At 41.8% G+C, this 15,729-nt stretch overlaps 3 protein-coding genes across 5 annotated transcripts in view; 1 reads left to right on the forward strand and 2 right to left on the reverse strand.

Moving 5' to 3' along the window:
- LOC146981201 (nuclear factor 7, brain-like) lies at window positions 1-1,586 on the reverse strand. The gene has a single exon (XM_085788138.1). The coding sequence runs from the start codon at window positions 1,488-1,490 to the stop codon at window positions 18-20; it is 1,473 nt and encodes a 490-aa protein (XP_085644264.1). The 5' UTR covers window positions 1,491-1,586; the 3' UTR covers window positions 1-17.
- A 780-nt stretch (window positions 1,587-2,366) lies between these two features.
- On the reverse strand, window positions 2,367-5,264 carry LOC146981202 (retinol dehydrogenase 14). The gene is made up of 4 exons (XM_085786239.1): window positions 4,846-5,264; window positions 4,377-4,619; window positions 3,629-3,931; window positions 2,367-2,865 (listed from the first exon to the last, which is right to left on the reverse strand). The coding sequence occupies exons 1-4, from the start codon at window positions 4,964-4,966 to the stop codon at window positions 2,606-2,608; spliced, it is 927 nt and encodes a 308-aa protein (XP_085642365.1). The 5' UTR covers window positions 4,967-5,264; the 3' UTR covers window positions 2,367-2,605.
- Window positions 3,825-15,729, forward strand: part of susd2 (sushi domain containing 2) — a 36,165-nt gene continuing 24,260 nt past the window's right edge. The window contains exons 1-12 of one of the 3 annotated variants that reach the window (XM_085786165.1): window positions 3,825-3,949; window positions 6,254-6,452; window positions 6,572-6,720; window positions 7,013-7,370; window positions 8,017-8,218; window positions 8,540-8,625; window positions 8,726-8,994; window positions 10,168-10,311; window positions 10,770-10,925; window positions 11,724-11,978; window positions 12,841-13,119; window positions 13,804-13,980. In XM_085786165.1, the coding sequence (XP_085642291.1) occupies window positions 3,889-3,949; window positions 6,254-6,452; window positions 6,572-6,720; window positions 7,013-7,370; window positions 8,017-8,218; window positions 8,540-8,625; window positions 8,726-8,994; window positions 10,168-10,311; window positions 10,770-10,925; window positions 11,724-11,978; window positions 12,841-13,119; window positions 13,804-13,980 (2,335 nt within the window). In that variant the 5' untranslated portion in view covers window positions 3,825-3,888. Of the gene's footprint in view, window positions 3,950-5,412; window positions 5,742-6,253; window positions 6,453-6,571; window positions 6,721-7,012; window positions 7,371-8,016; window positions 8,219-8,539; window positions 8,626-8,725; window positions 8,995-10,167; window positions 10,312-10,769; window positions 10,926-11,723; window positions 11,979-12,840; window positions 13,120-13,803; window positions 13,981-15,729 lie in introns of those variants that run through there. The other 2 variants (XM_085786164.1, XM_085786163.1) reach the window with 2 other exon arrangements.

Genomic DNA, 15,729 nt, shown 5'->3' on the forward strand with positions numbered 1-15,729 from the left:
ACCAACGTCCCTGAACGTCACAGACTGATCTCAGTGGGACACACTTTGATATCAGAGGTTTTAGCATCACCAGACTGTCCAACACTGAAATATGGGAAGAGTTTCTCAGTGAAAGTGTCTCTGTGAGTGTAGATGTGAGTCATGTCTTCAGGGTCGTAGAAGGACACCTCCCCCCCGTCATAGTCCAGCTGGACTCTGATCCTCTGGAGACTCTTCTTCACTGTCACAGGCTCACCAACACCACTTGAGTATTTTCCACTGCGATGTAATAAACACCAGACTCCACACTCTGGTGAAGCACATATCTTTCCCTTCCTGTCAACTGATTCTTTAGCCAAACCCACATTCCAGTCAGGATGATCTCCCACCTCCACCTCCCAGCTGTGTTTCCCTGAGCTGAAGCCCTCAGAGCCCAATATGTGGGTATAATTAGTGTTTCTCTCTGGATTGTCAGGAAGCTGCTTTACTGTGTTTCCATTTCTCACACTGGTCAGATCATCAGACAGGTAGAGGTAGGGGTCTGCAGTGTTTGGGTCCAGGATGACAGGAGTGAAGTGGACCTTCTCCTTCATCTTCTCCCAGACTCTGAAGGACAGGTTGCCCAGGTGTTTGGCCTCATCTATCAGAGCTCCTGAGAGCAGCTGTGGATCTGACAGTGAGCACTGGGCTCTGGCTCTGGTCTGAGTGGCTTTATAACTGCTGAGGAACGCCACCTGGTGTTTCTGCAGCTCTTCTTCAACAGCACAGATACTGTCTGACAGAGAGGAGATCTGCTCCTCAATCATCTTCATCTCTCTGCTCATAGTCTTCCCCTTCTGCTCCTCTTCCTCCCTCAGAGCTGCCAGTCTGGACTCCTCTTCCTCTTTCAGGAGCTGGTGGAGCTTGTTGAACTCTGCTCTGATCTGCCTCTCTGTGGACGACAGCTGCTTCTTGGAGTGTTCAGTCATTTCATTGTATGTTTTCTCCACTTGTTTGTATTTGTTCTTCTTGTCCCGCAGAGACTTTAAGTCAGATTTCAGCTGCTGCTTCAGGTCACTGACTGCTTCTTCTACAGGAACCACCGTGTGACTCTGGTGGAGAGAAAACTCACAGACAGGACACACAGCTCTATCTTCATCCTTACAGAACAATTTAGTTTTGTCTTCATGTTTACTACAAATCACCTCCTCCGTCTTTCTTTTTTTCACAGGTGAACCACTGCTTTGGCTCTCAACAAAGGAGCCAGCAACAAAGTCAGTCCCTGATGATCCAGATTTCTGTCTCCTATGGGAATCAGCCAGATCCTTGAGTGTAAAATTGACATCTCGATAATCCTTTGAAGATCTCCTTTTACAAGTGGGACAGTTTTTGTTTTTAGCTTGTTCCCAGAATTGTTTCAGGCAGCTTGAACAGAAGCTGTGGTTGCAGCTCAGAGACACAGGATCTGTGAAAGTCTCTAAACACAGCTTGCATGTCAGTAAACTTTCATCAGGAGCAATTTTCTCAGCCATTTCACACACAACAACAGCCACAAGACTCACCGAGTTACTGAGTCCTCAACTCTCCTCTTACAGTCCTCTAAACGTGTGTTTCCCAGTAGATATACACACCCTGTAATGGCGTCTCGGCTCCAACCGGCAATATCAAATTTATTTCAGTCAACCTCTGTCAATGATTATCTCACACACAGTCAAGTTGTTTTGTCACTGGTACTGTTGATAGAGCTATAAACACGTCAACTGGAGTTCAACGTTTTACTTGATTCACAACTTAATTTCCTTGTTTATCCGTTTTCTTTTCAAGATGCAATGAAACCAGTGGTAGTTTGGGTGTGAACATTTGAACAGCCTGACTGACACTGAACCAGTTTAACCGTGTTTTTTTTCTGTCACTGTAGCAGGAAACATATTAAGCTTGTTCACCTCCAGTTGCTTTTTCATTTCGGTTTTATTCACTCACATTCATCTGTAGCCTACTTATATTGCAATCCTACTATTAAGCGTTTATTGTCAAGATCCGGCTCCCTGTTATTGTATTATGTATTTCCCTTGGTAAAATCAAGGTGTGAAGGCTGATGCACACCTAAAAAAATCTTGAAAAACAGGTGCGTTGGAGCATAGGTAAGGAGTGAACAAAAGCAAAAAGGGTCTCCCGCACACTGTCAAGTCACTTGCAAAAGACTTGGTAAAATCGACACACTACTGATACTTTATTGTAGATACCGCTATTGTTTTAAGAGCAGATTTAATGGCAACTTTACACATGGAGTCCTTATAATTGTGTAATTATTTTGTACAGAAATGTTCATATTTTAAGGTGAAAATCTGTAAAAGAAATAATACAAAATAACTGTGCAAAAAACTGCAATTTACCGTAACTACACAATGTACACTCCCAAGAAAAGTATTTTATTTGTGCACAAAAAATTGATGATCCACAACAACAGTTCTGTTGATGGAAAAAAAGCTTTTCAAAATACATGAGCACATAAAGTTACAAATATCTTAGATCTGCATTGTATAAAACAAAACAGTAATAAAAAAAATGGTTTAAAATAAAATATGACAATAAATAAAACAATACCACAAAATAAATAAAACCACAACTGTTTAAACTGTTTTCAGCATCAGGCCATTTTCACCAATCTCTCACTGGCCTCCCACAGTTTTTTTGCTACGCCAGTGTCTCTCGCAAAAGGACGCACAGTGGCGGGCCGGCAGTCGACGAAGTAACCCCCGCTGTGTTTGGCAGCTTCATCGGACACAGCACAGTAGATAACAGTCTGAGCTCCAACCTCAGATGGCACGAAAAACATCCACATGATCACCTGCATCAGCATCCGGAACAGGAAGGAGTAGTGGCACGTCCAACCACTCTGGACAAAACCTGGAGCAACACATGTAACCAGAGATATTACAATGGCAATGAACCCCAGATTTTAATATAAACTGGTTTGATTTATCAAAGTTTCACTGCCTAATAGAAATTTCAGTTATAGGAGGTGGATATCTTCTCTTGCTCCTCTGTACAATGTATGCCGGTTCACCTTTGGACTTTAAGGGATAGTTCAACATTTTGGCAAATTGGCCCATTGCCATAATCCCTATAGTCATAGCAGTAGATCTGTTACCTTTAATTGTCGGTGCAAGCTGTTTTTAGAACGCCGTGAGCTTTGCATGAATTTACCTCTAAAACAACTCTGTCTCATATCCTTCTGTTATTATCTCATAGCGTGGTGAATGTGCAGGTCACAACTTGTCCAGGGAGCGTTTTGGAGTTGTTGGATTGTGTATTTGATGAGTATGATGAGGGAAACCAAGAAACCCCATTAGCCTCTGTAGTGTAGCTCTGAGCAGCTCGCGGCTCTGCTCCGCCGTTCAAAAAATAGCTTGCACCGACAATTAAAGGTAACGAACCTACTACTAAAACTATAGGGATTATGGCAATGGGCCAATTTGCCAAAATGTTGAACTATCCCTTAAGGACTAACTCCAAATTTTGATATCAGAATCAGTCTTTATTGTCACTAAAGACAGAAGTACAGAAGTATCAGCACACACCCACATCAGTCTTGGTGGTGAGTTTTCTTTCAATCATATCTGAGATTTCAACTTGCAAGTCTCAATGTTGAGAATGTTCATTCTCTCACCAGGGTGTACAGCGTATGAAGTCACATCTTTCCCCTCTGTGATGCGGGCCAGCTCCTGGCTGAAGTAGAGGTTTGCCAGCTTGCTGCGGCTGTAGGTGAAGAAAGGCAGCAGGTTGTAGTTGAGGTCCTGGAAGTCCAGCTTCTGGTATTTGTAGATGGAGCATGTGAGCGTGATCACCCGGCTGGGGGTGCATTCCTTCAGACGAGGCAGGAGCAGATTGGTGAGGAGGAAGTGACCTAAGTGGTTGACACCAAAACACATGCTGAAGCCGTCGTCCGTCCAGTCGAGGACACTGGGCATCCCTGAAGAACAAAACAGAGGTGGAAAAAGTAGAAGAATGATTGTATTTAATAATGGTTTTCCACTGTTCACATGTGAACTATCCAAGCAATAACAGACCTTTTGTCTGTTCTGACAATGTACAGTACCAACCTATTTCACAACGTAATTTTCCTTGGAAGAATCTTAATTCATTAGATTTGATTGCTCACAAATATGTGACATACATTCATAACATTTTTGTGCACAAAACTTCCCGAATTCAGCAAGTTCTCATTTATATAATCCAAAGTTTCTAAATTCTAACCAATATATAGTGAAATATATCCAAATGTAGGTTGTTATACTATTCTAGCTCTACAATATCAGTATTAATAAAAATATTGCCTCACTCTTGTAGCTTTATGTCAAGTCCAACTGAACACATTTCTTCTGAGGTGTTATAATCTGTACCAGTAGACCCCTCACCTGCATTATTGATCAGGATGTCAAGCCTCTTCTCCCTCTGGAGGAAGTTCTTACAGAACTCCCTGACGGAGCGCAGGTTGGCCAGATCCAGCTCCATGTGGAGGACATTAAGGCTGTGACTCTTGAACTTGATCTCCCTCACTGCCTTCTCAGCCTTGTCCAGGTCTCTGCATGCGATGACGACTCGGGCACCTCTCATTGCCATGGCAATAGCCGTCTCCTTGCCTATCCCAGAATTGCCACCTGCACAGATACACACACAAAAACACATTCACAGCCCAAAAGATAAAAATGATCATGTGAGGCTTATGACACAAGCAAAATCCAGTGATATGTGATGTAAATGTCATTCATCTTTTAAATCAAGCTAATTCGGTTCAAACTACACTGAACTACACAGTGTAAACCATTAACACACATACTTAGGTAGGTAAATATTGCTGCAAATAAGAAAGAAATGTTTATTTACCTGTAATAAGAACTGTTTTGCCATCAAGTCTTTTCAGGTCGGTGCAAAACTTCCGCTTTTTCATCCATTTTAGAATGAAAAAGGAGACTAAAGACGCGATAATTGTGTAGAGAAAATACATTTCTCTGTGATTATTACTACCTTGTTGAGAGCCAATATGTATATGTGTTGGTTATTGTTATTGCCAGTTGGTGATGCTGCAGGCTAACGTTAGCTGCCTTGTTAGCTTTCTAGTTCGCGAGTAAAAAACACCATTTTCCGTCTTGTTTTTGGTCCATTTTCGTTCCTGTCGCGGTAAACCTGGTGGAGACGAACCGGGACGAGTTGAACACAAATGTAGACAGGTATTTTTCGTCACTTTTTCAGTCCCTTCTGTTGGTGCCCATCCAATTCATTCAGAAACACTGATGTGAAGATGCGAAGTGCGCATGCGTGAACTCCTTACTAAAGTCTCGCGAGAATACATGTCACCCATGATAGACGGTCATGTCCATAAACCACACAGGAACCCAAAACAAACACAGGCGGGGAAGCTAAAATCCTTCCTAAAAACCACTTGTAAACAAACTAATGATCATGATAGTGCGCGCGTTGTTTATAATATATATCTGTGTGGTTTATCATAATGAAAATACGTTTTAAAACGACCGCCCTGCGTTAAATCTCTGTCTGTTAATTCATAACTCAATAATGACCCGCAGTTAAAAAGTTAGGATTTGTTTGCTATTTGACCTTTGGTACACTTGACAACGCAAAAGCTGAAGTTTAATCCAAGGATGGTGTAACACAGGGATGAGTGTTCACGGACTGCTTTGTTCTAAACATGAGAGGAAACTTTAGAAAGACACTTTTTCTCTGTGGGATTGTTTTTATCTGCTACACCACTAAAACAGCTGGTAAGTCGCTTTAAAATGTATATTTTATTGACTCATTATATGCTGCATATATCATGCTTTACCTATTTAAATCACCATTCACATGTGCTGACAGCTGCTTCACTATTGTATAAAGTAACGTGTCAGCATTATCATATAACAGAATACATGAAAACAACTTATAACCTTTTTTTAGACAGGGAATATATTAAGGTAGCAACCTCATTACAGTATAGCTGAGGCAAAGAACAGGCTACTGATACAGTGCGGTATGTTGGTTAAAGTTTATACAGTATGTGATTATATTAAAACCAGACAAAACAAACTTTCCTGAAACTCACTTGTAAATAAAGTAAAAAATAATCTTACAACTTGTAAGCATTATAATATAACTGAACTCATGAAAACAAGTGTGGTAGGTATTGGCTAACTTTCATGTATGATTATTTTATATTATTCAATCCAATCAATTTATGTTTCTGTGAATGTTTTGCACTGTGGTAACTTATTACTCCTGTTATTTTCTTCATGAGGTCAAACATGCAGAGGGAAGTGTGGAGACACATTGGAGGAATGCTCCTGCCATGCAACCTGTGCGTCTCTGCTGAACTGCTGTGCCGACTACCACCAGTCCTGTTTCCAGGTGTCGCCTCACTCCAGCTCCATGCTGGGTGGAAGAGCTCTCAGGATCCTCAGTCTGGTCCTTCAACCCCATGAGCAACTTCTCTGCAGGTGTGCGTCTATGTGCATGCCTGTCGTGTTTGTAAATGTGTTGGCCATAACATGCTAAACACGTGTCGGTGAAGTTTTTGTTGCATCAGATTATCAGGAAACCTCTCCGTGTGTTGTAGATTTAAAGGTGAGCTCATACGAGACGGGTTTATTGATGCTGAAGGCCGCGCCCACTGCATCTCTCCTTTACTGTATGAGACGGGTTGGGTCCCATTTGAAGTCTCCACTGATGGAACCAGTTTTGACAGAGCTGGAGAGTACTTGTCAGGTACGTTCCTGAAATGTAAAATCGAGGGGCCCGTTAAACATACTGATGAAAATGCAGATTTTCAGCTAGAGCTTCAAGAATGGGATTTTCAATGGGATTTTCCATTATGAAAAAATGAAATAATAAACACATATTATGGAAGTTATTATCCCTGTTGTCAGCAAGGTGGGTTTTGTTATTGCAGGTATATTCTTGTCTCATTTTATTTTTGCACAACCTGACAGTATTTCTACTATTTACTCAACAAATGTTTGTTTTTGCATTATTTTTGTGTTTTCCTGTTCACTGCCAGTCCACCCCAGTAAAGTCGACCCTGCTTTCAAAGTCGCCCTGGTGAATGCGACACAGTGGCAGCACTACGGGACACCGAACACGGCGGGCCGGCTCAAGATGACATGGAACAGCTCTTTGATCGGGGCAGATAAGGTCAACGTGGAGCTGTGGGGTTACAGAGAGTTCAACAGGAGCACCGAGGCACGGATGGACCGACCACCCCCTCTGCAGGCGGAGCTGAGGTACCTCTACTTTCTGGGCAAAGACCTGGACAACACCGGGGCCTTCAGCTTCGTCCCTGAGAGCTCCAAAAACTTCTCCGCCTGGGAGTTGGGGAATATTCGCATCACTGCTGGTTCTGAGTCGGATGGAGCAAGGTATATATGATATAATATAGATAATAATCATAATAATAACATATCAGTCAACTTGAAATATCTCATCATGTCTCAAAATGTGTTTCTGCCTGTATTTGATCGATACCTACATGGTAATGCTGTTGATTCTGTGGCTATTGTGAATAAGCCCTATTGTAGAAAAGCAGCTCTTTTTGAAATGGTTTAAAATTTTAATATAGTTTATATCAGTCAGATGATAATAATAATCATATCCACACATGTGTCTGCTGTAAAACAAAAAAAAACTAGCATGCCTTTTTTCTGCTTTATGGAGATTATAAACAGCTCAGGATGTATGAAGAATTGGTCAGTATTTGAGAAGTCACAGACCGGAGACCATTAAAATCATTAATCATCTAATTGGTTGATTGATAGAAAATTGGCAATGTTCATATACAACTGATCACATGCAAAGAAAAAAAGTCAGTAAATAGGACTTTTTACTGTTTCATATAGTATCACACAAATGGATTATTGTGTCTTTTTTTGATTTTAACATTTTTCTCCAACATTACAGATTAATCAAAATTTGATTTAATAATCACCAAATAAATGTTTGTTATCATTTTTAAATTCATAAATTATAACTTCAATGCAACTTTGAATGGTGCTTGTTGATACCCAGGGACGTAGCGGGGCTCTGGAGCAGAAGTCACGTCCTGGCCTGGCACTTGGAGCAGGCTTTCAGAGACGACTCCGCTGCCTGGGCCGAGAGCAAGTGTCTGCAGTGGGACGTCAGGGAGAAAGGGCTGCCCAGCTTCCTCAGTGAGCTCATGGACTGTCCGTGCACCCTGGCACAGGCCCGAGCAGACACAGGCCGGTTTCATGTAAGTGCACCGACCTCAACAAATCCGTCTATTGTTATCTTATTAGTCCAATAACATTTTGAAGCCAAGTTCCTGACACAGACTCACAGCCATGTGGCGAGAGAGGAATTCATCCAGATGCCTCCAAACACAAGGAAACAAGACTCGTAGAGGAAATGACATCAGTATGAATTCAGGGAACTTGCTTTATACTAAATTATAACCTGTGTTTTTAAACAATTCTGCTTGCCTTTTAATCAAGTCATTGTTTAATCGAGTAATCTTTGAATTTATTATTATTTTACTGAGACTTATATTCTTACTGACTGTTCATCGTTTCAGACTGACTACAGTTGTGACATTGAGCGTGGCAGTGTGTGCACTTATCACCCAAGTAGTGTGCACTGCGTCAGAGCAATTCAGGCCAGGTAGATAAGACAGGAAAAGCAAAGTTTTCATTTTTTTAAAAACAAAATTAAACAGCAACAATTTTTCCTTTTCAAATTGATTTCTCTCTGATATTTCCAGTCCTGTGCTTGGGTCAGGACAGCAGTGCTGCTACGACAGCGCCGGCGCCCTGGTGTTGACCGGAGACTCGACCGGTGGCAGCACCCCGGACCGGGCTCACGACTGGGGCGCTCCTCCGTACGGGGAACCACCTCGGGTGCCGGAGTATTCCCACTGGCTCTATGATGTCGTGAGTTTGTTCTACTGCTGCCTTTGGTCTGACCGCTGCCACATCTACCTCAGCCAGCGGCCTTCCACCGGATGTCGCAACTACAAGCCCCCAACGGCCGGTGAGAACCACTTTGCATAACTTTGCACAAACCCACGAGATGGTTAACACATTAACACAGAGGAGACCAGACTTGATTGTCCTGGTCATTTTAACCAGTTTATTTAAATTGTCTTCCTGTTTCAGACTTTATGCAGTTCCCTTGATCCTAAATGCAAAGTTGTTACATTATGTCTTAAAGCGGGCATTTCCAAAGTTCGGCCCAGGGGCAATTGCGACCCGTGTTCAAATTCCCACCAGCCCGCAGCCTCTGTCATAAAATCAATAACATGAACAAAAAATAAAGTACAAAAAAAAAACCTATTTTATATTTCACCAGAAGATGGCAGCAGACCTGTGGCCGCACTCTAGCCATGCAACCTTTGACCCTTTCTAGCCCATTTCTAAAATATAATATAATATAATGTAAAATATAATATGCAATGTTTCAAATGAACCTAGATATCCTGAAAGTTTTTTTTTCCAGACAGACTTTTTCTTCATTTTATGTGGTCAAATATGAAAAGCAGAGTGATGTTTAGATTTATTTATATTCTATGTGAAGAAATGAAAAGAATGCCACTTGCAATAATAAAAAAAAAAGTATTTAACAGTTCATTTGCATTTAGTGTTAATGGTTCAAAGGATGTCAGGCTAAATGGTCGGCTCCCACACATTTTCACCTCACCAAATCTGTCCCTCTTTGCAAAAAGTTTGGACACCCCTGTCTTACAGGAAAACAATCGAAGTGAATGTTTGTTTTGCATGTTTAGTTCCAATATAGGAGTTTTTAATTATTAAAGTAATAATGTGTACTGAGAGTCTCAGTTCTGAGGTAGAATTTACAGTAAAACTGAAGCTAGAAAAAAGTAAATTACAAAGCACAAGAAATAGAGCTTGTGTGTGTTTGTTCATGTGTGTTTAATCGTCTGTTTGGCTGCTCACACGCATTCTCCACTGGGAAAACTGGCATTAGTGCAGCAGGTAGGGTAAATGAATTACAGGCCTTACAGCTGACGGTTAAGATGTGGGAATATATTGGATCATACAAATGACTACCTGTCTTCCCCAGAGACTATAAATGGAACATTAAGCCGCACTATGATATAGGAAGAAAAACCCTGCAAGTGTTTAGATGAGGTAAAAGATCAACTGACGTAAATGCATCAGCCCTTTGCTCCTCGATGCCTCGCAGGTGTCGTCCTCGGGGATCCACATTTCATAACGTTCGACGGCCTCAGCTACACTTTCAACGGCAAAGGCGAGTACAGCCTCGTGTCCTCGCCAGACAGAGAGCTGAGTGTTCAGGCCAGAACAGAGCAGCTGAAACTCAAGAACGGTGAGTCCACATTTCAGATGAATGCCCTGGCGTCTCAACCGCCTCTTTCATCCCTCCCCATGGTGCAATTGTACTTCTGACTTTCAGCTCAGAGCTTTGTTGGGATGCAGCTTGCTTCAGGACTTCTTTAGAGACCTAATTTATGGTCCAGTGTGTGTGTATGTGTGTGTTTTTTTTATCGGCAGAAAGGTTTATTTCCTGCCTCTAGAGTTTGACCTTGATTTTATTTTGTTGCTGAATTTTTATTTGTCTCCTTTTGCCTGCAAGTGTTTAAGGCTCTCTATAATCTTTCACACAGTCTCAGGGTCAGATTGGGTTGATTTTTATACAACATCCTCTGGCCAACTGACTATGAATGACCCAAAGCTATTCATATTTTCCTCATTAGATCAGTGAGGTCACACATCTGGATTATTTTGATATTGTGGATAATGTGTTATGTGTGTTTGCCACTAAAGGTTCCTCGGCCAGAGCCACAAGGCTGTCGTCAGTGGCCATGAAGGAGAAGAGCTCTGATGTCATCGAGGTGCGACTATCAGAGGACCGACTCCTCCAGGTGCTAAGGAACCAAAAGGTCCTGCCTTTCACCGAGCAGAAATGGATGGACCTACACGGTGAGATGATTTAGACCACTTCACATCTAACTCTACACCTGATCAGGTTAAAGCTGCACTGAACATTTTTCTAGAAATTAAAATTCACCAGATTTCTCACCAGTGACCTTAAAATTAAACTGAAGTTTAAAAGGATAGTTCAACATTTTGGCAAATTGGCCCATTGCCATAATCCCTACAGTCTTAGCAGTAGGTTCGTTACCTTTAATTGTCAGTGCAAGCTACTTTTAGAACGGCGGAGCAGAGCTGCGAGCTGCTCAGAGCTACGCTACGGAGGCTCATGGGATTTCTTGGTTTCCCTCATCAAATTCATCAAATACTTAAACTTAAAACTTAAACTTAAAAGACCTTTATTGTCCTTACGGAAATTTGTGCTGCACAATCCAACAACTCCAAAACGCTCTGGTGGACAAGTTGTGACCTGCACATTCACCACGCTATGAGATAATAACAGAACGTTACCAGACAAGTTGTTTTCGAGGCAAATTCATGCAAAACCGCTGATGTGCGCTCCTGTCAGAGGCAGTTTTTCAGCAAGCAGTCTCTGCATTTGCCTTTAAAACAACTCTGTCTGATAACGTTCTGTTATTATCTCATAGCGTGGTAAATGTGCAGGTCACAACTTGTCCACCAATTAAAGGTAACTAACTCCTACTCTTACTCCTACTTAAACATGAACATTTGGCCCTTACTGAATTATGACCATTTTGTATGCTAGTTTTATTTATGTTTTTTCATTTAAATTAATTAAAGAACAACTGAATATGTTCAAAATGTCAACTCCATCTCTTTTTCCAGGAGCGTTTGTGTTCGTCCCGAGCCCTGAGAACGTGACAGTGATGTTCCTCTCTGGCGTCGGCGTGGAGGTGCGTGTACATGAAGGACTCATGGCGGTCACTGTCCTGCTGCCTCCAGAGTTTGCCAACCACACCCACGGCCTGCTGGGTCGGATGAACTCTGACCCGTCAGATGACCTCATGACCCCGCAGGGAGAGGTCGTCTCCTCAGCTGACTCGGCCACGTCGGAGGAAATCTTCACCTTTGGAGCTGCATGTGAGTGTGGAAGACTGTTGAGCAACGACTCAATCGAACTGAATCAATCTTAACAACAAGACACATGTTTAAAGGCAGTGCAGCTTTAATGGATTACAGATAAATATTGAGAGAAGCCCACCTCTGGAGCACAGCTGGAGCTGGGGCCTCATCATACAGTACTGCCTTACTATCACATCCTGCAGAACTTCAATCAATCAATCAAATAATAATAATAATCTTTATTATGGACTCGAAAAAGTGGTCCACTCTCATACACATACACACTTAACATACAAGACAAAACAAAACAAACAAACATCAAACTTTATTTGTAGAGCACTTTTCATACAGGAAAAAAAGAGAGATTTACACGCATAGACATGCACACACACATTTGCATACACGCGCAAAAATTAAGACACTGAAGGAAACGCTGTCTTACATTCAACAATTTGTACTTTGCAGTGGAGAAAACAGCAGAGAGTGGATAAAAGCTAAGATAAAATAGGTAAATGGAATAAAATATAATAAAACTTGCACTTGCACTGATCAGCGTTGTGATTGATCAGACACATATGGCCTTGGCAATAATTCCCATAAATGTGGTTAGCCTTGTTAAATAGGTTGCCATGACACTCGAGGTGCCCAGTCTGTGAATTTCCTTAATTAACCATTATTGTTACCCTTGTTTTATTGCAACACTCGCTTTGCTTCTGCTATATTAAGTAGAACTTCTGAGATTCTGCCAGTTGTAATTATGGGGAGACTCATGATTTCACAACACCCACTGTTATTCCACTTGGTTAAAGATCAGTCTGAGTTGTGTAATTAATCATCCTAACAGCTTTTTACTGCTGCTGTGATTTATTTATGTCCGCAGGGAATATCTCAAAAGCGTCTTCCCTTTTCACGTATGACTCAAAGCACCTCGTGGATAATTACCGCTCCCCGCCAAGCCACGACGCCGCCTTTGTTCCTGCCTTTTCTCTGCCCGAGACACCCGATGACCCTCTGGTGGCCGACGTGCTGACGACATGCTCTGGAGAAGGGGCGGAGTTCTGTACATATGACGCCCTGGCCGCTCGGAGCATCGCTGTCGGGAACGCCACGCTCTGCGCCTACCAAAGCCTTATGAGCCTGAAGGAGGCTTTGCAGCCAGGTACCGCCTGAAACTACATGAATCCATGTCTGTTCATTCATACTTTGTCTATTTTTTGTGAATTAACACTTAAGGGAATTTCACATGTTTATTATTGCTTTTTTTATTGTTGAATATACAGTGGGTTGCCTGTTAATGCATATTGGACCAGTAATCACGTACAGTATAGTATCTTCCATGAACTGCATCACCAAAACATTTCAAAACGAGTCGAGCATTCTTGCATCTAAGATAAATAAATGTGTATTTTAAGACATGTTTTGACAAAAGAAGGATTTCATACATTTTCCATCTCCCATACATACATATGGTTACACTGTTGGTTTACAGAAAAGTAATGTTTGACATCCAAAATTGAAACTATGCAGCATTGATCCTGAATACTGTATGCTGTTATCTCATTTTATTCAATTTTTTTGTTGTTTTTGTCTTTTGTCGTGTGATTGAGGCTAAATGCTGAAAGCAGTTTCAAGCAAAGCATGAGACCTAACTGTACTGTGAAAAGAGAATGTATAAAGTACATAGATACACTGACCAGTAGTCAGGATTTATGCAACCTTACACAGGAAGATACCATAAACTTCATTGAAATAAATGCTTTAGTGTTTAGGTTGTGTGTTCAAACAAATTAATATCTTTTCTTTGGATTTGTCACTATTTTTTGGCTGTGTCGTTGTGTGATAGTGGTTTCCTGTGGCTGGCTTCCCACACCCAACAACGGGAAGAAGAATGGGACGAATTACCTGAAGGGGAACGGCCTGAGCTTCTCCTGCAGCGACGGATACATCCTGTACGGCTCAACACAGCGCTCCTGTCTGGCTGACGGCACCTGGACAGGAGAGCACCCCTACTGTATAACAGGTCGGTTTTTTAATACTAAACAAAAGAAACAGCTCATTTTGTTGAGAAGAATAAACAATCAAAGAAGTTTTGAGACTTGAGCTCTGTATTCAGGAGCTATTTTCACAGAAATTTAACTGAGAGAATAAACAAGTACAAAGCACAAGGATCATATGAATTCTTAATTTAAATACAGAAAATGACTTAAAACGATCACATTTTCAGCATCAATACGTCAGGAAAGTTAGCCGTATGCAATTTTAGTTTCATTCTGGCCTGTATAGAAAACAAAAGTGTAATTACAGCAACTCTCACTTGCTGTTGTCTATTTTTTTCTGGATCAAATCAGTGTGTGAAGTAGCTTATTATTTTAGTTTTATCCCCTTATGAAACAGTTTTGCCATTATTGTTTTCGGAAAAATACAACACAAATAAGCTCGCTCATTTATTTTCTTACTAACAAGCTCCTCACATGTTTCGTATTCGTTCCGATTGGCAGCGTCTTCCAGAGGAAAAAAAAACTCCCAAAGAGGGACTCTGGGAATCCTGCTCCTCTTCTTGTCCAACCCTCTTGGAAAGCAAAGATTCAATAGACTTGGCTCTCTGCTGCTCATGCAGACCATTAGCTACAAAGCTGTAAACTTTTGAACCTGCGCTGGCGTGGCTTTGTGTTTGTAAATTGGAACCACCTGGGTCCCCGTAATGGTTTCATTCATCACCCCGACAGTGAACTCTGAATGAGTGTTGTTGTAGCAGTCAGCTCTTGCCACCAGATGGCAGAACTTCCCACTAAATTCAGAGCACGTTAATGCATCCTCATTCCACTGTGTAAAGTGTGAAGCAGGATGTTCTTTTGTTTTTTTTGGAAAACCTTGACAAAAACATGTCCGTTCTTCATCCTGACTGCGATATAGGAAATAAGATCTTGACTTTAAACACTTTGTTGCACATCTTAGGTTCTTCTTTCTTCATTGATCGATCAGTTGTAATGAAGCGAGGGGAAGCAGAGGAACGAATCCACTTGACTTGCAATCCACCTTCACTTTCCATCCCTCCGTGGCTTCACTGCAGTCCTCCATCCTTTCCTTGTTAGAGCTGCAAACAGAGACTTCCTCGCGATAGTAATCAGGGATGAATAGACTTCATATTATCAGATTTGGAGGCCGCGGGGTCACAGCTGGACACAATCGATCCAAATACTCCTTTGCTAGGAAAACATATGAGTTTCATGACTTGATTATCTACTGCAGAGCTGTTTAGAAATGTTTCATATTAAGCCACAGGGTTTATTTCTGTTGCTTCCTCTCACTGTGACACTGTGAGGTCAGGTTTACGTTAGCCCATCACTGTTTACATCTTCATATGACCAAACACTTTCTTCGGTGATATAGCACATTCACATACATGTGCAGATGAGTGTGATCGGTGTGACTCACACACACACGCACACACACAAGCTTTTTTAGCCATTTGACAATCATCACACTTTGCTCTGATGCTCTCATTACGCAAATCACAGCCAACAACTGTCAACATGACCTGAGGTGCTAAATGGCAGGTGTTGCATGAGCTGTTACCTCCGCCATTGAAATGTGACCTCCAGCCATGTAAACAATACTAAATACAGGCCCAGAAAAAGAGACACCGGCTGATCTCCCCCCCACCCCCTTTGCATGAATCACCGCAAACGTGATGTGTAGGCCGAAACAGCCCCAGAATTGTTCTCATAGTTCAGAGGAACGGCATGCTGCCGGAGAGGTAACGCAACCG

Source organism: Trachurus japonicus, chromosome 9, assembly GCF_045865225.1.
Source record: "Trachurus japonicus isolate A0001 chromosome 9, Traja_1.0".
Classification (NCBI taxonomy): domain Eukaryota; kingdom Metazoa; phylum Chordata; class Actinopteri; order Carangiformes; family Carangidae; genus Trachurus; species Trachurus japonicus.